We start from the raw sequence: 24,722 nt of genomic DNA on the forward strand, positions 1-24,722 counted from the left end.
ACGTTTTGACGTCCATACAACAGCTATTAGAACCTGGTAATAGCTCTGCGCTGACTGTGAAAGATTTCCGCTGGGCCGTCAGCACTTAGAGGACCTGTGTCACATTCCACACAAACACACAGGGGGGTGGCCGGCTCCCGCCGTTCCTAATATTTACAAAATAATTTGACTTTAATTGGACTTTCTCAGGGGAAACTGCAGCTCCCAGTCAAAGTTTTATTGGCCGTGTTTGCTGGAAGGAGATGAATTTAGGCTACGAGAGGCAGTCAGGGGAATATTGAACAGTGTGCGAAAGGGTCGTGAGGATATTGCAGATATTATTGAAATATGGAGATCTACAAGACCAAGTTGGCTGCTTTACAATGCCTGTGCCAGCTTAATATTTGCTGGAATAACAGAGCGAGAAAAGGATTCCAGGCTGAATTAAAGGGTTTTATAAATTCCAAAGAAGCTATTGTGCCCTCTGAATGAAACATCTATTTGATTCCATGCGTAGGCAAGTTTATTGCATTAAAAGTTGCTTAGAGAACTTTTAATGGTCTGACATTGGTTTTTACTATGTATTTTGGAGCCCCGTTTGCCAGCAGAGGTGTGAGGTCAATGACATCTATAAATCAGAATAAATTTCCAATCAAAAAGACGTTGATGATGTTTATATATCGGGCAGGACGGCTTTAGGTCTTTTGGTGACCGGAGAGACTTTGAAAGTGCACAGCATTGGGAAGTTATGCTCCACAGGCATGGGTTATATTGGAGTGATAAAATCCTTTATTGGATATGTGTAATGGACTTTCATATAAATATGGCAGCATGAACCATGCAACCACTGAATGACTTATGCCAAAAAATATATATCTTCTGACAGGCAAGGAAAAGTAAGACAGTGTAATTGCCATTCACAACATATGAAGAGATTTGATTGTAATTTAAGAAATTGCTTTATGTACCTCCCAATAGTCCTGATTTTTGGAGAGTGCATGAAAAGAGTGTTGTCTATCAGAAGTCATATGGATTTGGGAAAATGTGGGCATAGCTGGGGGATCCTAACAGCCCTTACCAGACACCCTAGCTTTGTATTTGCAATTCCTCTGCACTGCAAGGCTGAACCCCTGGGCGATGCCATCATTTTTTGCTGTGTTGCTGCTATGAAAACTGGACATTGCAGGAGTTCCCAGAATAGTAAGAGAGCCCCATGGACCCAAGACTATCTAGAAAAACCTGGGACACTTGGGCGTATGCTTGGAAAATACACAATTTTTAAGGTGTTCCAGTCATTTTTACACTAAACACATATTTCACGCTCCAGCAAAGGATTCTGGGTGACCATTTGCAACCTGACATTCCGTTTCATTAGGTTTCGTTCTGATCTAATTTATGAATGCCTTAAATATTTCTACATTTCTGCACAGGTTTGGAAGCGTGCTAAAGACAAGCACGACCAGCCCGGGTGAACTTGAGGAGGGTGAGTGTTTTCATAGACCGACAGATGTTCGTTTGTGCAAGATATTAGTGATCTTTGCTCTTCCAATCCCTTAATTGTGCAAAGTTCTGATTGTGTTTCCTGCTGCCTGACAGGTCGTGCCGGTATGCGGTTTTTCCCTGCGCTTGCACAAAGCAGAGGTGATCGCAGATAGACAAGGTGTCTGCCGTCCCAGTGAAAGCAGCGTCACCCGAGTGGATAAAATCAGGGGGCCAAGGCAGTGGTATGCAGACGTACTATTATATACCAGGTGCCATTTCAATTAACCCTCTGTCCTGATATTTACCTTGGAGCCTGACGACCAGGACATGAAATGACATTTCCAGCAGGAAAAAGTATCCTTCTGCCACATGATTATTTGCCAGTTAAAATAAATTAAAAAGTGGGGTATATGCTTTTGAAAATGAACGTCCAATCTTCGTTCTGGAAAGTAGGTGGTTTTGAGGGTAACAAATGTATGCTAACAAAATACAACACATTCACTTAGTGGTCCATGATTCTTCAAGACACACATACTGAGCGCTACCTGCTTTTGGATGAAAAGACGTGTATTTCGGCTTTGCGCACGCCCAAATGCATCAAGGCACGGATCTCAAGATACGTGCGCTGTTGAGTTCGGGTGTAGGTCTGCTGTGGTCTACTACACAAGAGACTGCAGGATTTCAAAAAATTCACAAAAAGAATGCACAGAAAATAAAACAATATACCGTATTTCCCCATGTATAAGACGCACCTTTTTCCCCAAAATTTTGGGTCTAATAACTGGGTGCGTCTTATACAGGGGTAGTAGCACTTACCCTGTCAGATGACTCCTCTGTCCGGTAGAGTCTTCTCTCCGTCTGATCCTGATGCTGGAAACCCGATTAAGGTCCTCTCTGCGATGTCCGGATGTCCTTTCAGGACCTTGACAAGGTGTTGTTGAGGTCCTGAAAGGATTGTCAAGGTCCTGAAAGGACGTCTGGACATCGCAGAGAGGACCTTAATCGGGTTTCCAGCATCAGGATCAGACGGAGAGAAGACAGAAGACTTTACCAGTCAGAGGAAGCATCTGACTAGGGTAAGTCAGAATTCACTATAGTGTTATCTCTCCTCTGTATAAGCTGCACAAATACTCTGTGAAAAAATTGAGGATAATGTTTATCCTCAATTTTTACACATGATTTATATAGGTGCGTCTTATACAGGGGAGCGTCCTATACATGGGGAAATACGGTATATAATTAATGCCATTAGTTGATAAAAAAAAAAGGCATCAATGATCAAACAATAAAGAAAAAGAAAAAGGTTTTTTGATTTATTTTTCCCCATGAAATACATTTATTAGGATGTTGTTAATGTCTACTGAACATAAAAAATATTTTTACAGTTGCTCCTAATTGCAAACACATGTTATAGCATGCATACCAGACTGTCATCACTACTGATCAGGACTTCGACTAGCCCTGTAGCTGGAGCAAGAGATACGGCATAAAAACAAGTATCTTTCCCCCATGCCCCAGAGAAGTCATGTGACATGGGGTAGGAGGGGGGCGTGGTGACATTGTGGCGTAACCATAGCCACGCCCCCACTACAAAAAGACAAAATTCACAGCATTGAATGGAGGGGGCAGAGCTTAATTACATGAATAAGTCCCGCCCCCTCCATTCACTGCCGTGAATTTCGGGAAAAGCGGGAGCTTTGCTTACTCTTCCGGGAGTCCGTGGCGACTCCCCGAAATTCGGGAGCCTCCCGGGAATCCCAGGAGAGTAGGCAGGTATGAAGTATATTGACTACAGCAAAACACCCCTTCCCCTCCCCGTTTATTCCCCGAAATCGTAGGCTGTAGTGAGTGTCCTCTGCGTACATAGACGGAGCGGACAGTGCAGCGCTCACAGCTGTATGGTCAGGTCCTGGACATGCAGAGCGACTTTGCGTACAATATACTCAAAATCGTCAGTTACAGACCTGGATGAATCAGGCCCAATGTGTTTAGGTTAAAGATGTAATTTGCTATCAAGTCCTGGGAAGAAAAGGGAGTCATCTTAGGGAGTGTTATCAAAGGTGTTTAGCCTTGTTCATGCCTTAAAATATCTGGGGGCCCGTCTCTCCAGGGGCTTTTCTCACGCATGGAGAGTTACAGAAGAGAGAATTAGGGATGTGTGTGCTACACTAATGCTATGTAGTATTAAGTGATCGTCATTGTTATTACCTCATTAGTTGAATAACCCCTATTGTTGCCAGACCTGAAAACAAGCAAGATTGAAAAGCAGGTGAGACTAGAACAGGTCGCGGGTGCGTACACACTGCAGAATTGGCCTGACATCGTTCCATCGTTTATAGAGCGACATTGCTCAGTGCCATTGCTCACACAGAAACAGGGGTAGCAGTGTTCTTGTCACTCTCCAGTCTCCAGTGACATTGCTCACACAGAAACAGGGGTATCAGTGTTCTTGACACTCTCCATTCTCCAGTGACATTGCTCAGTGCCATTGCTCACACAGAAACAGGGGTAGCAGTGTTCTTGTCACTCCATTCTCCAGTGACATTGCTCAGTACCATTGCTCATACAGAAACAGGAGGGGTAGCAGTGTTCTTGTCACTCTCCATTCTCCAGTGACATTGCTCAGTGCCATTGCTCATACAGAAACAGGAGGGGTAGCAGTGTTCTTGTCACTTGACAAAAATTGACTGGAAATGGTTGGAAATTAATGTTATTGAGGTTAATAATAATGTAGGAACAAAAAAAAAGAGCCAATTATGTGATTTTAGAAAAAAATATAGGAATCCAAAACCAAAACACAAAGTTCATCCAGATCCAAAACCAAAACGCGGGGGGTCTATGAACATCTCTCGATAGAACATGATCGTGGGAGCGTACACACAATATTGGACGTCTATCATGTGATTGGCACGAGTATCGGGTGAAAAACCTGTAGCGTGTACCCAGCTTTATAGAACAATCCTGACAGATCAGGAGAGAAAAAAAATTGAATTTGAGTGAATTCTCCACACACAAATCCTCTGACTTTAGAAAACGACCTCTATCTTCCTACATCTCATCACTTAGAGCAGCAGACACGTTGGAAGCAACGAATATAGGCCCGGCATAGAAAATGTCAACACATAATGAGTTTTTTATGATCTAACTGCCCGTAACACCCAGAAGAATGTTAAGACATTCCTCAGAAGTACTTTCTAAAGAACGAGCTAATCCTCAGAACACGAGATACTCAATGTTATCTCTCGATGTACCTGGAGTAACGTGATAGAGACACATCACTCAGCAGGAGTACCAGGTAACGGTGACACGGGGCTTGATCAAAGCCCTGGGCCGAAATGTACGCTGGCAGCGGCCAGCCGGATCGTAGCCAATACACTGGGAAAGTTACAGCTCCGAGCTGCTATTTCTAGACGTTACTATTTGCCGTCCGTAACTCAGCATTTCAAGCTGTTTAAGAAAAGCTAAAGTTTCAAGCCAGGACTAAGCTGTTTTCACATATTCAGAAGCCTTTCCAAAATGAATTTCTGGAGAGGTTTCAAATGATCACTCCTGGCCAGGAGGACTTAATGTTCTTTGTGACATTGTATAGAACCATTTAGTTTGCAGGCCAGTGGCTGATGATTAACTTTTCACCATAGATTTATTGATAAACCTTTATAAGGCTGTTTACGGTGAGGCTTTGACGTTGCCTTCTAATAATACTGCTATTGTTTTCTGTTCAGCTCTCTGGTCCGTGGAGTTATGAGGTACAATTAAAAAAAAAACACAAAAAAAAAAACAAAAACAGGAAAGAGTGGGGTACAGAGAGGAGGCACAAATGATTGGCCATTTTCATTGCATTTAATTTCATTGACTTTGAGTTTAAACTGACTGATATGTCCATAAAACAGCTGCCTCAACTGTGGGCAATACCCCACGTTCTACCCATGGGAATCCCGCCGCAGCCACGTCTTCTCTGAATATGGGTGGTGGACGCGTCATTTTGGGGTCATGTCACAAGTCATGGCCGTAACTAGGTCTGTGAGATAGGGGCGACCGCCCAGAGAGCAATGCTGAGAGGGGGGCACAGTTTAAGAATATTTTAGGTTCATTGGGTTAAAATTGTAGGCTAGAGAGGCGGCACTTTTCCTTCTTGCCCCGGGCACTAAAATTTTAAGTTACGGCTCTGTGCCGAGCGGCGTGTCCGTGTCTAGCACTAATGGATGGTGTGTGCAGTGGACATACCAGCAAACATTACCGTGAGTTGAGACAAAATTCTATTAGAATTAAGTCTGCCCTGCCTAAATCAGGACAGTTCGTCTCTCCTCATCACCTATCACCACCTCACACTTCCGCCTTCAAGACTTTGCCCGCGCTACTCCCCATACTTGGAACTCTCTGCCCCGCCCATGGAACTCCCTGCCCCGCCCAATCAGACTTGGCCCCAACCTTGAAACTTTCAATCGTTCCCTCAAAACTCACCTTTTTCAAACTTGTCTACCCAGCCCCATCCTAAGACCATTCCCTCCTCACGCTCCACCTGCCCCCTTCACTCCACCTCTATCTCCTTTGTTTACTACTCCGATCTTCTCAATGTTAACGCTCACAAGTTTGGCCTTCTCTACCTCCTATCGCCTGATCCTCTTTGTAATGTTTCCTTTGTTCCAGTTGTGCCTTCTTATGTTTCTCTATAGTCTCTTGTATTTCTGAAACCGAGCCCACCTGAACTTAGGGGATCTGAGTAGGCTCGCGAGCTGGCTCTGTACTTTTGCGCGTCCTCGGATCTGAATTGAGGCAAAGCGTCATCGTTGCGTTGTGGGATCTCGCGGGTTTTGGATTCCATAAGTACTTCCCTCCCCAGGAGATCCAGCGCCATTACTCACACAGAAACAGGGGTAGCAGTGTTCTTGTCACTCTCCAGTGACATTGCTCAGTGCCATTGCTCACACAGAAGCAGGGGTAGCCGTGTTCTTGTCACTCTCCAGTCTCCAGTGACATTGCTCAGTGCCATTGCTCACACAGAAACAGAGGTAGCAGTGTTCTTGTCCCTCTCCATTCTCCAGTGACATTGCTCAGTGCCATTGCTCACACAGAAACAGGGGTAGCAGTGTTCTTGTCACTCTCCAGTCTCCAGTGCCATTGCTCAGTGCCATTGCTCTCACAGAAACAGGGGTAGCAGTGTTCTTGTCACTCTCCAGTCTCCAGTGCCATTGCTCAGTGCCATTGCTCACACAGAAACAGGGGTAGTAGTGTTCTTGTCACTTGACAAAAATGTACTGGAAATGACTGGAAATTGATGTTATTGAGGTTAATAATAATGTAACAACTAAAAAAGAGCCAAATTATGTGATTTTTTTTTCAAAGGAAAAATAGGGATTTTAGAAAAAAAATAGGGATTGAAAACCAAAAACATGTGAGGGCGATGTTGCAAAAACCAAAACACAAAGTTAATCCAGATCCAAAATAAAAACAAAAACAAAACACAGGGGTCAGTGAACATCTCTAGTCTACAGACAACACGTACTAAACCAATAATACCCTAAAGACTGTGGATATTCTCAAAGACGCTAGAAAACGGAGTTATCACAAGCCCAAAAAATGTTAGGCCCTTCATGGAGCCAACTGGCCAGAAATGGGTCCACCTTGAATTAAAGTAACTTTAGATATGCTAAAAATACACAGAGTGCCAAAGGTCAAGGGTCAGAGGGTTTAAACCACTTTAGGAGAGGGACAGGCTTGGTGGACGTAGAAGCACTTATAGGCAAAGTCTCCTGTTCTAAAATAGAAGTGATGAAGGGGGCTGCAGGGGGTGGGGAATGTGGCCTATCTAAAATGAACATCAGTGAAGTTGAAAACATGCATAGTTCGGCAAACATTTCAAAGAGCAAACAAGCTGTTTGAAATTCGCTGCCAGACTCCATGTCCCAGGAACGTAAAAACTCTCTTTAACTAACTTTCTGCCAACTGGGCAGGCGAGATTATGAGGCAACATGACAGGGCCGAGATGGAGAGAACGCGCTATATGTTTGCGATATTGAATGAGTACCCCACAATTCCGCACGACGCAGAAAATAGAAGGTCCTGCAATAATTAATGGGCAGCACGGTGGCTCAGTGGTTAGCACTTCTGCCTCACAGCACTGGTGTCATGAGTTCAATTCCCGACCATGGCCTTATCTGTGTGGAGTTTGTATGTTCTCCCCGTGTTTGCGTGGGTTTCCTGCGGGTGCTCCGATTTCCTCCCACACTCCAAAAAAACATACTGGTAGGTTAATTGGCTGCTATCAAAATTGACCCTAGTGTCTCTCTCTCTGTCTGTTTGTGCATGTTAGGGAATTTAGACTGTAAGCTCCAATGGGGCAGGGACTGATGTGAGTGAGTTCTCTGTACAGCGCTGCGGAATCATTTGCGCTATATAAATAAATGGTGATGATGATGATGATAGGGATCGTGACAATGATACAATTTGGTGATTGCTGCACAGACCACTGTCTATGGGAAACGATGACATCTACCTAACTCTGCACAACTTAGAAGAAGGTCAACTGAAACACAAGACTTACGTTGCCAGTTCTCAGGGGGGAGGTCAAAAGTTCTGCTCGCTCATTCACCTAAACAGTTATTATACACCCGCTGATGAGACGATAATCTGCTATATTACACAAGTGATGTCATGTTACTATATGTGCAAACTCCTGTAATTAATATCTGTAGAAACAGTGACTAGAGATGATCTCACTTTAGCATTTATTAGAAAAACGTGTATATTACATACAGGATAATGTGTCTCCCACACAAATGACAGGATATTGATCTGTGACCATATAAAAGGGACAGAGATGCTGGTCGATTGCTTTTATACAGGTCATGGAATTCCAAGGTGTCCTTATAATTTAATTAATTGTAGAAGTAGGGTCAATTTTTCCATATGATATGCAAGTTTTTTTTACTGTAGAAGAAAACGATGTGGGAGGAGTTTGATGACATGATTTGCATCATCAAGTAGGCGGAGGAAGGATGGTGGAAATTATATCATCATGCCCTGCTCTCTCAGTGGTCATTGGAGTGGGTGGGGCTTGAGGGTGTGATTTGCATAATTATGACACGCCCCCGTACACTTTGCAGGCCGTTGAGTGGCCTCCAGGGAGAATGGTCTGATCCCCTGGGAATCATGCAGATCTCCCAATGATCTGGGAGAGTAAACTTCTATTCCAATAAATTATTATTTAAGGGTTATATTTAATCCTTAGGGAGTGGCCCACAGATTGTAAGCCTGCGAGCAGGGACCTCTTACCTCTCTGTATCTATTACCCAGTATTGTTTTATTACTGTTTGTTCCCAATTGTAAAGCGCTACGGGATCTGGTGTCCAAACCCGAGCAGGTTTCAATAATTCGCCTAGTCTTGTACGTCAAGGGACCAATGGACTCCTTTCAATTAATTGTCCTCTCTCCTCCTCCATCCTATCTGTCATAAATTCTTGCCCAAACTGAAGGCCACTTGCTGGTATTGACGCTACTAAGCTAGAAGGGGCGGAGTCTAACGCGCCTCTGGTCTTCACCAGGGAGCCCTGCAAGGGAGTTTGGGTTTCGCTGCTAGAGACCTGCAGGTCGCGGCCCTCCAAGTTAGCCACCAGCGAAGCAGATGGTGAACAAGCGTAGTCGTGCGAACCAGGGACAAGCCGAGCGGACAGACAAGGTACCGAAGGAGAAAACAGAAGCGGAGTCAGAAAGCCAGAGGTCAAACCAGAACTAGCCGTCAAGCCGAGGGATAATCCAAAAGCAGTGGCCAGGCAGATGCTAGATACTAAGCAGGAACGCTTGAGCATAGGAGACCTAAATACTCTGGTACCTACCTGGTGCCAGAGGCTGCTTTAAATAGAGAGACCTGAGATCTGATTGGTGGCAGTGGGATCGGCGATCAGAACAGCTGACCGTGGACAGGAAGCACTGAAAAGCGTCCCGTTGCCCAACAACGGAGACGTGAACGAACTGCACATCTGCGCACCAAGTGGAAGGGGGGAAGCGTCCTGTTGCCTAGCAAAGGGACGCGCTGCCAGCAGAGAAAGGCGATTGTCCCTGGCATTGATAGTGTGTACGGCATACTTGCCTACTTTTGAAGGCAGCTGTCCGGGAGGGGGGGGGGGGGGGGGTCCATCGAGGGGGCGTGACCACACGTGGTGCACCATTAGGCTCCGCCCCTGTCAATCTTAGGCAATTTTAGCCAATCGCAGCAGGGGGCAGGGCCACGATGGCGCATTTAGCCCCGCCCCCACCATCTTCAACAACGCCAACAGCTGGATCCGGGATTTTTGCCTGCTCTCTCGGGAGTCCGGGAAAACTCCCAAACATTCGGGAGTCTCCCGGACATTCCAGGAGAATAGGCAACTATGGTGTACGGGGGACACATGGCAAAATGTTCAATTGCTTCTTTTAAGTGGAAACAGACTAACTTCCCCCTTTCGTTTCTGCTGTAATCAACAGAATATGACAGGTATATACTGTTTCCCCAGGTTCCGAATGACATTGTCGCTTTGTCTTGCTCACTATGAGCCTATGATCAAACCTCTTCATTTTTTATAATTAATCCCTTCATCTTCATCTCTTCAGTTACCTTGGTGTTATATCCCCATGTGCTGTCATGCAGATGGGTTTTATGTGTCCTGCTGTTTAATGAGGGGAGTGTGACAGGGACAGTCCTGAAGTGACTGCTGGGTGCATGAGACCACGGGGAACAATACAGGATATGAGCAATAGAGAGACATGATCCACTAGAGGAAAAGGAAGCCTCCCATAGTCTCGGTGAGCGTGCGGCATTCACTCGGCACAGCACCAGCGTTCCTTACACACTTCCCAGCATCCTTCCTGCAGCGGAATATCTGCCCTGTCATTCTCCCCCCTGCCTGGCACATGACTCTCTCACCAGCGGAATCTGTAGCTCCCCAGCTGTGCTGGAAATACTATAAAATCCTTATAGCCTTAGGTGGGCATGGTAAGTAGAGATCTGAAATTTTGCCAATTCATTTTGAATAGCATAATATATATATATATATATATATATATATATATATATATATATATATATATATATATATATATATATTTTAGATTTAAAGAACCTTTACCTCCTTTTGTGGTATGCATTCAGGCAAAGAGGACGCTTCCTGCACTCTAAGGGGTATATTTACTAAACTGCGGGTTTGAAAAAGTGGAGATGTTGCCTATAGCAACCAATCAGATTCTAGCTGTCATTTTGTACAATGTACTAAATAAATGACAGCTAGAATCTTATTGGTTGCTATAGGCAACATCTCCACTTATCCAAACCCGCAGTTTAGTAAATCTAGCCCTTAGTCTCACAGAGGCTTAAAAAAATACTATTCAAAATGTAAAATTCTTCAAAAAGACACTACAATACAATATTCACGTGAAACAAGCCTCTATTGTTATGCTGATCCCTTTTAAATAATACATGTTGGTTTCCAACATGCCAGTCTCTTTTCAACATGTGTCTTAAATTGTTTCCCAAACTCAATACTCAGGTACCCCTAACCGTGCAGGTTTTCCATATCTCCTTGATGGAACACAGGTGTAATCATTACTGACTGACACATTGTAACAGATCCACAGGTGGTGTAATTATAATGTGTCAGTCAGTAATGAATACACCTGTGCTCCATCAAGGAGATATGGAAAACCTGCACTGTTAGGGAGCCCTGAGGACTGGGTTTGGGAAACCCTGATCTAGGAGTTTATCTCATAAGTTTTACTTTTTTTTAGCCTAATAAAGTGAAACCAGGAAAATTGAACTAAACTTACTGGCCATAGAATTGACGGATATGAGGACTTGACACTGTTTTACATTGACTATGCAATTTATGCTTTTAGTGAATACTGAGAGCAAGGAAAAAGTTCTGTTCTGAATGACCGATTAGTAAAATGCGTCGGGCTTAAACAGAGAGAGGAGTTAAAAATAGTTTTGCATACATTGCTGATAATAATGTAGCTAATTTATCTACCTTAGTGACCTGGGATGAAGAACACAGTCACAGAAATATGGCACTGGCACAGAATAATTTATTTTTGCATAAACAGAGATAGTTCTGTTAAACTTCCTCTTAGCTACATGAAAATATATATTTTTTTAATGTACGGTTCACCTTCAACACTTAAGTACAACAACTTTCAGGAAACAAATGTTTTAGCTGTGTGCATCTTCCACATTAGAGTGTGGAATCTTACATTTAATACCTCCCAACTGTCTCGATTTCTACGGGACCGTTACCATTCTAGGGCTCTGTTCCGTTGTCCCGTCCAAGGACGTTTGAGATGTTTGGTAGGTTAATTGACTGCTGTTAAAATGGACATTGGGCCAATAGGCTCAGGTGGCAGATGTTTCCCACGTCTTTTGGACGTGCCCGGTGCTTTAGCCGCTCTGGGGGGGGGGGGGGGGTTTTGCCTTGATCTCCACTATTGTGAAAACCACAGTCACACCAGACCCTTAAATAGATCTTCTCCATGTATACCCTACTTCCATTCCTAAACATGATCGTTATCTTCTCGGCCATATGCTGATAGCTGCTAGGGCAGCGATAGCCCAAAACTGGAAGTCCTCCGCCCCCCCCTACCATCACCCGAATCGTCTCAAAGGTTCAATATAGCTTTGAAATGGAAACAATAGACATGCCCTACTCCACATCTGCATCAGCGCTCATTATGAGATGGCTTAGATGTCACATATGGCCCTGGCGCACGTCAAGGTGCCCTCAGTTCCTCACCCACTCCATCAGCCCTTATTGAATCTCCCCAACCAACGAATATGCTGCAACTTCCTGATACTCTTGTCATACCACAAGTATTCCTTAGATCGTCAATATGGAGGATAGTATGCCTTGCTGTTCATTTGTGTTACAGGATTTTTTCCGGGCTGCACCTACTTTGTGGAATTCCCTCCCACGCACAGTAAGACTTTCCTCTAGTCTCCAAACCTTCAAGCGTTCACTGAAAACCTACCTCTTCAGACAAGGTTATGATATTCCTTAACCATCATCTTAATTTCCCTAGATTACCCTATTGCCATCCTCTACACAGCTAACGCAAGACAACAACCTTTTGACCAACATTGCCACACACACAGCCCACTCAGTGCTTTTACCTTTGCAGTCTGGCTGGTCCATTGTGCAATATGATGTAGCACATGCCCTTGTGTTTCTAACTCCCATTGTCCTATAGATTGTAAGCTTGCGAGCAGAGTTCTCTTACCTCTCTGTCTGTCTGTATTACCCAGTATTGTCTTATTAATGTTTGTTCCCAATTGTAAAGCGCTACGGAATTTGCTGGCGCTATATAAATAAATGTTGATGATGATTTGTGTTCCTCTGTATGTATATAGCTGATATTAGAGTGTTGTTTTACTTGAGTGACTCCCCCCTCCCCGTGTGGGGGTTCCCCATGTGTCTTCCCCTGTTTTGTCTCTTTTTTTATTTTTGTACCTCAATATACGCTTGAAAACTTTCAATAAAAACTATTGACATTAAAATTGACGTTAGTCTCTCTCAGTGTGTGTGTGTGTCTGTGTGTGTCTGTGTGTGTCTGTGTGTGTCTGTGTGTGTTAGGGAATTTAGACTAAGCCCCAATGGGGCAGGGACTGATGTGAGTGAGTTCTCTGTACAGCGCTGCAGAATTAGTGGCGCTATATAAATAGATGAAAAGGGTACATGGGCTGCATACCAAAACGTATCAGGAAAGACTTTGTACGGCTTAGAGGAGGGAAGGGGCAGAGGTTTTGTGATGAAATATATCAAAAGTAATAATAGAAACTATTTTAAAAAATAAGAGAATTTCTAGAACAAAGACACAGGTTTTTGTTGGGGGGAGTTAGACTGAAAGACAACATAAGAGATAACTTGACACATCCATGGAATAGTCTCCCATTATTTGTAGTACAGTAAAATACCGGTAATTCAAGAATTCATGGGACAAACATGTTTCTAATGTTGATAAAAATATATAAACATAAATAAAACGAATATACACAAAAAAAAATAATCAAAGAGCAGACTAGCTGGATAGATAGATCTGTAGGTTTTTTCTGCCATCAAATTCTGTGTTTCTATTTCAGGAGAGGTGTAGTGCATTTTTTTTTGGATGCACTAATATAATACTTACAATAGATTTTATATGTGTACCTTTACCGATAAGACAATGGCTATATTATGCAGAGGTCACATGCTGGGGAAAAAAAACACGTACCTTCTGTGAACGCTTCCCATTGGTACAGACGACCCATGAACTCCTGGCTGTTAAACGTTGCACACTGCAGAGATCGGGCATCGGGCTGCCCGGCTGGACATGGCTGTGAGCACAAGAGGACAAAACGGATGTCAGTTTCTAACAATACAATGGAACATATGCAGGGTGTAAAAACTGGGGGGCAGTTGCCCCCCCCCCCCCAGGGGCTAACGAAGGATTTGTAGAGGGGGGTTTCCACACCACGCCGCCAGTGGGCGTGACCAGCATGCATGGGGGCGTGGCTATAATTTTACACAGTGCTTGGCTGCTCTCCAACTCTTCCTATCCCTATAATATACATGGGCAATGCTGCGTGCACTACTGTTAGGTACACGCAGCTCTCCCTTTTCAAGCAGAGCAGTGTGAAGCGGGGGCAGGGTCCAGTCACTTCAATTATACAGTGCCCTAGGCTTGGAGGGGGGTTTCCAGGCACTTGGAACCCCCCCCCCCCCCCGGAATGCCTATGCCCCCATGACTTCTGTTGAGTGGGCTAAGACTGTGTCTTGCCCCCCCCCCCATGAACGTCTACGCAAAAGCCTTCATGCTACATTCTGAAGTCATGGTATCTGTTCTAAACTTCAAAAAAGTTTCGTGAAACTTTTTTAAATTATAGATCGTCTTAGTGTAACTAACAAACGTTCGTTAATATAGATTGCCTTAGTATAGATTAAATACAGATTGATAAGAGATTTTTTTAAAATAAACAAATCAAAGTGTTCCGGGCATAAACATTTAATAAATAACCTGTATTGATGATGAACAACTATTCACTTTACTTTTACCCGGAATTTTGTGCGGTGCATCCAGTAACAAACATGAGATATAACAATATAAATTTATAGCACAGACCATAACCAGTGAGGCAGTGACTATGGATTTAAAAATACTCCCAATCCAATGAGATTATGCGGTCAAGAAAATCGGAATAAACACTAGGCTAACGACTATGAAAAATTAAAATTTTTAAGATGGACAATTGAATTTATCTGTCTAACAGCTGTTGTACTAATTGGTAGCTAATATTAATAATAATATTTATTTAATAATGTATAAATACATTTTCGGCCTACCCCTGGAACACTGACAAAAATGAACATAGGATCGGGAGTCTTTGTATATCTACAGTCACCGTTACAACTGTCGTAAAACGAGATACCAAACGTGAGAAAAAGGGGCTCCGAGCCCTATAGTAGTCCTTGGCCTTTTGACCATCCATGAAAATTTTCGTTACTATGTCCCTGAACATGTGATATAGAATTGTTCAATGCTGAAGACATGAAGCCTCTTATTAGAGTGGTATAAGTGCTGTGTTTCCATGTATGCACATAAGCAATGTAGATATATAGGGTTCTCCCCATGTTTGCGTGGGTTTCCTCCGGGTGCTCCGGTTTCCTCCCACATTCCAAAAACATACTAGTAGGTTAATTGGCTGCTATCAAATTGACCCTAGTCTCTGTCTGTGTCTGTCGGAGTGTGTGTATGTTAGGGAATTTAGATTGTAAGCTCCTATGGGGCAGGGACTGATGTGAGTGAGTTCTCTGTACAGCGCTGCGGAATTAGTGGCGCTATATAAATAGCTGCTGCTGATGGTGATGATGCTTAGCAGATATTTGATTAGTCTAGGGCAGGGAACAAAGCAAATCCCATTGAAAAGCTCACCAATGTCGCTCAACTATCCTTTGTTGATAGGTGGGGCAGATTCTGTAGTGGCCCAACAATTGGGTACTCAGATGGGCCTCTGATAGGAGGAGCTTCTAAACCAGCTGACTTCTCATGGCTACCAATCACAAGCACTCGTGGATATTATAAACCCCAGGAGGGGTAGAAGAAGTTTTTCAGCTAAGTGATTGCGAGAAACAGTCAAATGTAAACATACTAAACGTGAATTATAACTAGGCCTTGTTTGAACAATGATGACAGCCACTGACTATTTGGAGCAAATGGTCTTGACAGAGCCCCGGTAAGACTGGAGTCTAACACACTACAAAAATATTATCTCTCTCTGTATCCCCCTCTCTGAGAGCCAAGATTTAAATATGAACAGTTAGCAGTTACCAACCAACTGATGTGCCCCTGTATTTACAGTGAAGGCGGCCATTTTTTGGGTTGGGCCAATATTTAGCCTATCATTTTCCTCGGAACTAGCGTCTCATGTCTGAGTGGCTGACCACATGCCTCAGTTATGTCACTGGCTCCTAGTGAAATGAAAGGCTGCAAGTTCCTGAATGTTGATTCAGTCCACAATAGGTGACAGGTCCACTTTCAATAACACTGGCAAGGCCAATGTGAATACAAAAAGAAAATACAGTAAGAAATCAATAGAGAGCAAATATATTACATTCATGCCAGCACCATAAAGATTGTCCTTTACTGGCACAGACACTGCAGATAGAACAAGGTCACCGATGTACGTATATAGGGTCTCCATATTTTTGAAACAGAAGACACCCATGTCACAGAATATTTTTTTCAGTCTATAATAGCCATTGCTTACTTTCATTTTGGTGGCAAAATAATAGTCATACTTGCCTAGTCTTCTAGAATGTCTGGGATACTCCCAAATTTCAGGGAATCTTCCCAGGATTCCAGAAGAGTAGGCCATTCTCCTTGATCCGGGCAGAACTCCATGCGAACTGAGGGAGGACCATGATTCCCCGATTCCACCAAAGAACATATAGGGTAGCCCTCATCTAGCTTAACAAGATCCTGTCTTCTATATTTTTTGGGGGACTGTCTGGCAGGAACATATTTCTGAAGTGGTTGGAGTCTGCTTTGGTAAAGAGGATTCACCTGATTGGATTGAGGTAACCAAGAGGGAGTCATCGGCGCTATATCCTGTTGGCTAAAAACCATCTAGCATTTTGGCTTCTATCCTCTTCAGAATATCCAAGCAGAGATGCCTGATCTTAGATTCCGAAAACCAATTGTAGGAAAGAAGGCTCTAGAGATAAATGGACTACACAAAAGTGATCTATAGCGCCTGGTTGGTTTAAAGAACTACGGTACTAATAACGGCATATTCACATACCTCTTGGTTGCACGACTTGTACTGCTTCTGCTCCCCCACGCAGTGAAAGTCTTCAGACCCTTGATTATACAGGTTCCACTGGGGAACTTCAGAATTTTGATGTAGGCCTTGTCTTGTGTCCTGTCCTCTTTCGAAAGTTATGGGTGGATTCCTCCCCAGTGTAGCCCAGGGATCTCCCTGCAGAGGTCTAGGAGCGGACGGATTGTCTCTGAAAATACTCTGATACGTCCTGCTGCCATCTACACCATGTCTATATGGGCTTTGTCTTTGGCTGCGGGATCTAGGCTTGTGTGATGAATCTGACTTTTCTGTTACTTCAGCACTGGTGGTATCAGTATTTTCTAATGGCCTGGTGCCATGTCTATGTGATTGGGCTACATGTTCGTCAAGTATAAATGTCCACTCATTATGATTGTTCTTCTCAGACTGATGGCTACTTGCCAGATTTCTCATCAAAATATCCACTCTTTGACCCGCTAGTTTGCTTTGTGTTGGCTTGACGGTACCAAACGTCTTGGGCGAGTTTAACTTCTTATTCTCTTGCTTTTTTACCATGGGAGGTTGATCTTCTGGCATCGAAGTTGAAGACTGTGTTGAAGGAATCTCCCGCACTTTAGATGCCTTCTGGACAACAGGTAACTTGTCATTTGGCCCAGATGTTTTGGTGTTAGAGCCATGAAAAGTTCTACCATTTCCAAATTCACTGTGCTGTAAGGGATCACCATTCTCTTCTTCATTTGAACCATCTCTCTGGCCAACACTTTTATCAATATCTTCCCAAGATTCCCAAAGATCATGCTGGAAATGTTGGTTGGTGTCTGTCCTTTTGGGGATAAACATCTGTCTTTGGTCTTCCAGGGTAGAGTAAACAATTCCACCAACGTTCGACTCATGTTGTCCCTCAAGTTCTCCATGCTGAATCCCACTATGCAACCTTTGTATTGATGAGTTGACAAGTTTTTCTGGCCATGAAGGATGATAAGATCGACTTAGTCTCTTTGGTTTTCTCAAGGATGGCGTTCGTTTTTTGAAAGCCTCATCAACCAAGTCTGTGGCATGATGTGGAGATTCACTACTGAACGCTCCGTGGTCTTCTACCGATACCTTAGTTGTCCCAACTTCCTTCTTTCTCTCTCTCCTTGGGCTTGCAGTGGTGCCAAAGGTCATCATTTTATGGTTCCTCTTAAACCGCTGTGATTCCTCTTTTTCTGTATGGAGGGGCAATGCAAATGGTATTTTCCCATAACCGTATTTTCCAGGCCTGATTGCATTTCTAACACGAGATCTAGGAGACAAAAACAAAAAAAAAAAGTCTTTTGATTTATTTCATTAATTATTACTAGTTCCTCGAATAAATATTTAGAAGTCTGAGAACAGTTCCATTGATAATGATTATTAATATACATCATTTGTAACCCAAAGCAATCTATGATTCATGAGGGATGCAAGACTTACAATGTTATCATTTGGCTAAAAATGCAAAATCCCCTTTCACCTCATTCGTAATTCTTGGCACAAATTGTAGGTCGGCAAAGGAAAATAAATTCTAAGCAGGAGCTGCCCATACAAGGCATTAAGAAAGCTGCAAGGACGTTTATTCACTTAATTGCTTTTAAACGGACTCACTATAGAGAAAAAAAAAAATCCCTTTTCTGAGGAGATGAAGTACAAATTTCTAAAACTTTCCTTTACTTAAATAAACAAGATCGTTATCCAAAGTGGGAATTGTTTTGGCTACCCAGTACAATCGCATCAGAGGCATTAAAAGTCTTAAAAGCTGAAGTTATGAACGCTAATGTTTTATTGTAAACTGGCCCCGATTTTTAAAACCTGACAGAATTGAAATTGAACAACACGTTCATTCCAGTCAGCACATGTTACTTAGACTGCTAGACAGCTTTACAATAGGTATATATGACTGGTATATAGCCAATCTCCTGGTATTTGATATTTTAGACATGAGACCTATTAAAGAGTTGTGTATTTTCTGAAGGGCTATAAAAATGATCAAATATGTGTTTAAAATAGAAGTTATACTGTATAAAAGTGAACATACACACAGAAGAGGCAGCCATTTTGGCCTTAACGAATGCTCAGCCTATCAAATCGTCAAGAACTAGTGACATCACCAAGGCATAAAGCAGGATAGGTTGCACTATCATGCTTATTATTTCAATCCACAAAGTGGCTTCTTCCACTGGTGAAGGGTTTAAGTTACACTGATCAAAGCAATTGGTTGGTCATTTGCCATGTGTTATAAGATAATCATCTGTGTTGTTAATAAACCCTATTATTATGGTACTGAGTGCTGATTTCTGTGTTTGCATGGAACTTCTTTTCTAATCACAACATGACAGCCATATGTATATAACAAGCTCTCAAGAGCCATATAGTTGTTAGAATACAACCTTATCATCATCATCATTTTATTTATATAGCGCCACAAATTCTGCAGCACTGTACAGAGAACTCACTCACATCAGTTCCTGCCCCAATAGAGCTTACAGTCTAAATTCCCTAACATACACACAGACACACACACACACACACACACACACTAGGGTCAATCTGATAGCAGCCAATTAACCTACCAGTATGTTTTTGAGTGTAGGAGGAAATAGGAGGACCCGGAGGAAACCCACGCAAACACAGGGAGAACATACAAACTCCACACAGATAAGGCCATGGTCGGGAATCAAACTCATGACCGCAGTGCTGTGAGGCAGAAGTGCTAACCACTAAGCCATCATGCTGCCCCAACCAAAATTCAACCAAAACTCTTATCCATTTTCTCATCATTTCCCACCTCGACAACAGCAACCTCCTTCTATCGGAACAAAACCACCCCTGCATAGTTCTCAGGTTCCATCTTAAAATACTCTCCCAATTAGATCTACCTGCATCTCACCTTGTCCCTGATAACCACCTCTCACTCCCGTCTACTAGACTTGCATGGTGTCCTTAACCACTTACGGAATTTAGAGCCACACCTGATCTCGCATAGCCTTTAAATCTTTAAACGCTCTCTGAAAAACCGTCTCTTTATTTAAGCTCACCCTACTCCCACCTATACTACTCCCGCTGGTTCCCTTCTCCATTCTGAGCCACATTCGCTCCTCTTGTTACATTGTAAGCTCTCTCCCTATGTTTCCATGTCTGCATTTATTTTTATCTATCTTGTATGTCCCTGTTTTATGTATGCCCCCGTTTTCCCAATTGTCCGGAGCACTATGGTGCCTTACTAATCAGTAGCAGTATTTTAGGAGAAATAAAGGGGGGTCACTAATGTAGTAGTAAAAAATTAAATAGCTAGGCTGGCATCACTACGGTTACATGCCACTTTATTTTTTACATCTATTTATTTATGTCGACATTTTGAATGACGACATTACAACCCTATAAACATTATGACATTGTGTGCAACTTTTTACATGTCAACATTTTGAATGTGTAGACATTATGAACATGTAGACATTATGACTGTTGCCATTGTAATAGTGTAGAGTAGACCAGAAGTGTCCAAGTTCAGTCCTCACGGGCTACCAACAGTTCATGAAAACATGAACTGTTGCATTTTATAGCAGGGGTGCTGTTTTTATTCTTAATATTTACCTTCGTGAGAAGCGAGACTCTTTAGTGGGAGTCAGAGGTGGCAATGCCCGCCCTGGGTTCGTCTCCTCCCAGCTTTCAGGCTTCAGTAGGGGGATGGAATCTGGAAAGAATGGCCATGGCTGAGAAGAGTCATCGACTCTAGAGGTGTTCCTTCTGATGAATGTTGCAGGAACATCTTGGTGGGGTTTCCTGTGCATGGAAATAGTTTCAGAAGCACGTAGGGCATCCTGCCTGATTGGAAGGTCATGAGGTGACGGCTGCCATAATGTTTCTGGAGCCCGTGGCACAGCCCGACCTCGGTTTGATGTTGATCTGTGATTTGGAGGTTGATCCCTTCTTTGATATGACGGTTGGGATCCACCAGGAAGTGTTTCTTGGCGGGTGTTACGATTAAATGGATTATATCGAACAGAAGGAGGATTTCTTGGCACATAGGGGTCTACAAAAGGTGCTGCAATCTCCCCATCTGTGTGGAGGGGGTAAGCCGGCCGTGCTGGACCCATGGAGTATATGTTTGCTCTCTCATCATGGAAAGGAGGCTGAGGATTAGGTTGAATGATGTGCGGATTTGGCTCTGATCTTGGCTCTTGTCTTGGCACCCAGGGAACCTGCTGATATGGCGATAGGCAAGTACGGCTTCTCTCCATAACCCCCAGGCCACAGGTCTGTGAGCAGGATGACCATGGTCCCCAGGAGCTCCATGTACCAGATATTTTATTCTCTACAGCTTCATCTTCCAACGTTTGCCGCGGTGTTCGATGAGGCAACTGCAATGCACAAACATAGGGGGAGAGTCATGAGATGGTCTATACAGTCTCAGAACATATGTACTCAGAATTAGTAAATCATTTCCAGTACAGGAAAGTGCTATTGACGTGCTAACACTTAAAAACACTTCACCAACTAATGTCCTACTGGAGTCAAAGAATGAAATGGACCCAAATGGAGAATTGCTGGTATCATTTCCTGTATATTTCCATTGTAACATCTAAAATATCTAATAAAGCATAGTTTTCTAATAAAAAGGCTAAATCAACTAATAAATGTAGGTCTGCTACATCTAATATGACTTCTAATACATGGTACAACTCTCATTATACTAGGTGCCGTTTTCCTAATACTAGGTCTGGCTCACCTAAAACAAAACTAAAAAACCCCTTTAAAAATAAAAAAAATTGTCAGGTGCAATGAAACAGATACACACCTACAAATCAAAGACTGATTGCATCTATTTAAAGCCAGGCCATTTATTCCAGACACAAGGGGATAGATTAACTAAACATTCTAAAAAGGAAAAGGGGAGATGTTGCCCCTAGCAACCAATCAGATTCTAGCTATCATTTTCTAGAATGTGCTATACAAATGATAGCTAGTATCTGATTGGTTGGTATGGGCAACACCTCCACCAGAGACAGAACTAGCAAACTGTGGACCCCGATGCAGGGAGAAGGGAACCGGGGCCTTGCTAGTTCCTCATGCAGTGAGCCCCATTATCACCCGCACCTGCTGCACCAATGGTAGTTCCGCCACTGACCTCCACTTATCCATTTTAGAAGGCTTAGTAAATCTACCCGAAGGTCTTCTCTGTTTATAGCAGTCCCGCCTCAAATAGAAAGTTTGCCAAGATGGCCGAACACACGGCAATCTGGTTCTTCAGACAAAGCAGGTAATGACTGGATCAGTATACAATGTAGCCACACAGATTAATGACAAAATTTTTGCAGATTCGAGATTTGGGAGTTGATCCAAACAGTCCGATAACAGTAGCTCCGTGCTCTGATTGGCAGATGACATTAGCGCACAACTTGATGCAGTCATTGACTGCCCAAACATGAGAGTGACCTGCCCAATAAAATCCCAATTATTTTATTCAGCAGGTCCAATCAGTTTGGACTTAAAAATGTGGCAACGTAGGGTCAATTTGGCCTAAAATAACCAGTTTGGCCAATACAGATTATATATTCATTCAAGTACAGCTGCCCCTACCATAAGACTAGTTATGTCTAGAGTGCAATTCTCATACAAGGTCTACAATTCCTAGCATAAGTCTTTTACTATGTTATGTGAAACTGTACCATATGGAAACATCACGCAATCACATAACAACATCCTTTCAGACACAGTTTTAAAGATGGGAACAAGCATTTAATAGACCCAAGAGCCAAATCTCACAAAACTTATATCAGATCCTTAATAAATTTCATTGATATCCTCTTCATCATCTGCTGTCAGTGAAGCAATGTCTGATAGAGATCAATATTCCCCAGAAACTTCCCACTGATGTGATCCATCCAATCCACGATACAGCAATTTACATTCCACAATAGGCTTCAAAAAGTCAAACATAACGTCAACTTCAAAATGACCACGTCAATGTAAAGTCACCCTTTAATTGCACAAACATACATTTTCTGCACTCCCCTGTGGTTTCTCTGGGCTTCTGTGGAACAGAGATAGTATAGATAGTTATGCAATGCCCAGCAGCTAAGGGTTTATGTGACAGAGACACAATAGGATACAGAATACTAGTCTTTCATGTTGTGTGTCCTATTGAAACTGGGATTTGTCTCCTCTGTAAAGTGACTGCTTGACAATGGCTCATAGCGGAAGGAGAATGAACTTTGCCAAGTCAGAAATAGCTCCGCATAACAATGGCATGTGCTGTCACTGGGATTCTGAGCAATGATTAGAGGACGTCTTTTCCCTTCACACATCGCAGACAGCACTGAGAACCTGACACCAGAAAACAATCGATTATTAAAATACCCCCCTCCTCGTATAGCGCTTGTCCACCATAGACAGCTATAACCTTGCTGTGACATAACTAGCCGTGTTCTTGTATATGAATCAACCAATCTATTGGTTAACTTTTATACTTCAACCTGCCAATCTAACTCATACTTGCCAACTCTCCCTGAATGTCAGGGAGACTCCCTGAAATAGGGGTGATCTCCCTCACTCCCTGAAGAGTCTGGCATTCTCCCTGATGCTGAGCCAGTACAAGACATGGTTGGCTTCACCATCTGGGACATAGGACACAATTTCTGAGCTGTGTCATCATGCCAATGTATTGAGGCCTATGGAGGTGGCCATTTTCATGGAGACTAAGATCGACAGGTAAGACAACATGACTTCAGTAATGGAGACAGAAATGTAAAAGAGACTTCAGTCTCTAGAGACTCATTAGCTGCTTTTCTTTAAAGCATAGTTGCCTACACTCCTAGACTGTCCGGGAGACTCCCACATTTCTGGGAGACCTCCCGGGAGAGCAGGGCAACCTCCCGGTTCTCGCCCCTCAATAGATAAGTGTCGGGAGGGTGGGGCTTAATGACGCAAATATTTGTCATCTTAGCCCCGACCCTGTTGTAATTGGCCAACATTGTGACAATCGTTTAGGGGGTGGGGCCAAAATGATGTGATTCATCAAGCCCCGCCCACCCACCTCCCCAGGATCTCCCTGAAGCCAATGAGGAAAAGATGGCAAGTATAATATAACTCTGGTTTTTGCATTGCAACATGACAAAATATAGAAGTTCCACCCTAGTATACAGATTTTTTTTTTAAGGTGAAAACTGGCAAAGGGGCGGGGCAGAAAGCAAAGTATAGATACTTAATTCATGTCAGGATATGAAGTGGCTCAGTGGTACGCAGGCTTTCACATCATTGGTGATCAGGAAAGTCTGCCGAATGGTTTGACCGAACTTGTTTTTAAGTGGGTTTGTACAATCCAATTAACACTTACTCCCTTTCAGTCAATATAACTTAAAGTGGATCTTTCAGTTACATCAGCGGTGGCAGCTATCTTGAACTCATTCGGCAATGCCTTTAAAAGCATTGTTTTGCAAAACAAGGCTTTTAAACCCATTGGCGCTTTAAAGTTTCACTGCAAACTCGCCGAATAGCGGCGAGTTGAAAAAAATTAGAAGTTAATACATTTACCCCCTGGACTTGTTAAGGATCTCTGTAGTCTAGGGATGTTGTTGCCTGGTGTTCACACAATGATCACTGGACAATAACTTCTCAGGAGTGACATCGTTTGAAAGCGAGACAAGCAAGACTCATCCCTAGCAATGTAGAGGTACATGCAGGGGCAAACGCAGGATTTGTAGAGAGGGGTTTCCACACCACGCCGCCAGTGGGCGTTACCAGCATGCATGGGGGTGTGACTATAATTTTAGACAGTGCTTGGCTGCTCTCCAACTCTTCCTATCCCCATAATATGCACGGGCAATGCTGCGTGCACTACTGTTAGGTGCATGCACATCTTCCTTTCCAAGCAGAGCTGTGTAAAGCTGGGGCAGGGTCCAGCCATCTCAATTATACAGTGCCCCAGGCTTGGAGGGGGGTTTCCGGG

General features: G+C 43.2%; 1 protein-coding gene across 4 annotated transcripts in view; it reads right to left on the reverse strand.

Annotated features, from left to right (window-relative positions):
* Positions 1-24,722, reverse strand: part of ADAMTSL4 (ADAMTS like 4) — a 242,828-nt gene that overhangs the window by 82,038 nt on the left and 136,068 nt on the right. For all 4 annotated transcript variants that reach the window (XM_075192170.1, XM_075192168.1, XM_075192169.1 and 1 more), the window contains exons 3-5: positions 20,369-21,135; positions 16,757-18,041; positions 13,690-13,792 (exon numbers count right to left, since the gene is read on the reverse strand). In XM_075192170.1, coding sequence (XP_075048271.1) covers positions 13,690-13,792; positions 16,757-18,041; positions 20,369-21,135 — 2,155 coding nt within the window. The remainder of the gene's footprint in view (positions 1-13,689; positions 13,793-16,756; positions 18,042-20,368; positions 21,136-24,722) is intronic.

This window comes from Mixophyes fleayi, chromosome 12, assembly GCF_038048845.1.
Source record: "Mixophyes fleayi isolate aMixFle1 chromosome 12, aMixFle1.hap1, whole genome shotgun sequence".
Lineage (NCBI taxonomy): Eukaryota > Metazoa > Chordata > Amphibia > Anura > Limnodynastidae > Mixophyes > Mixophyes fleayi.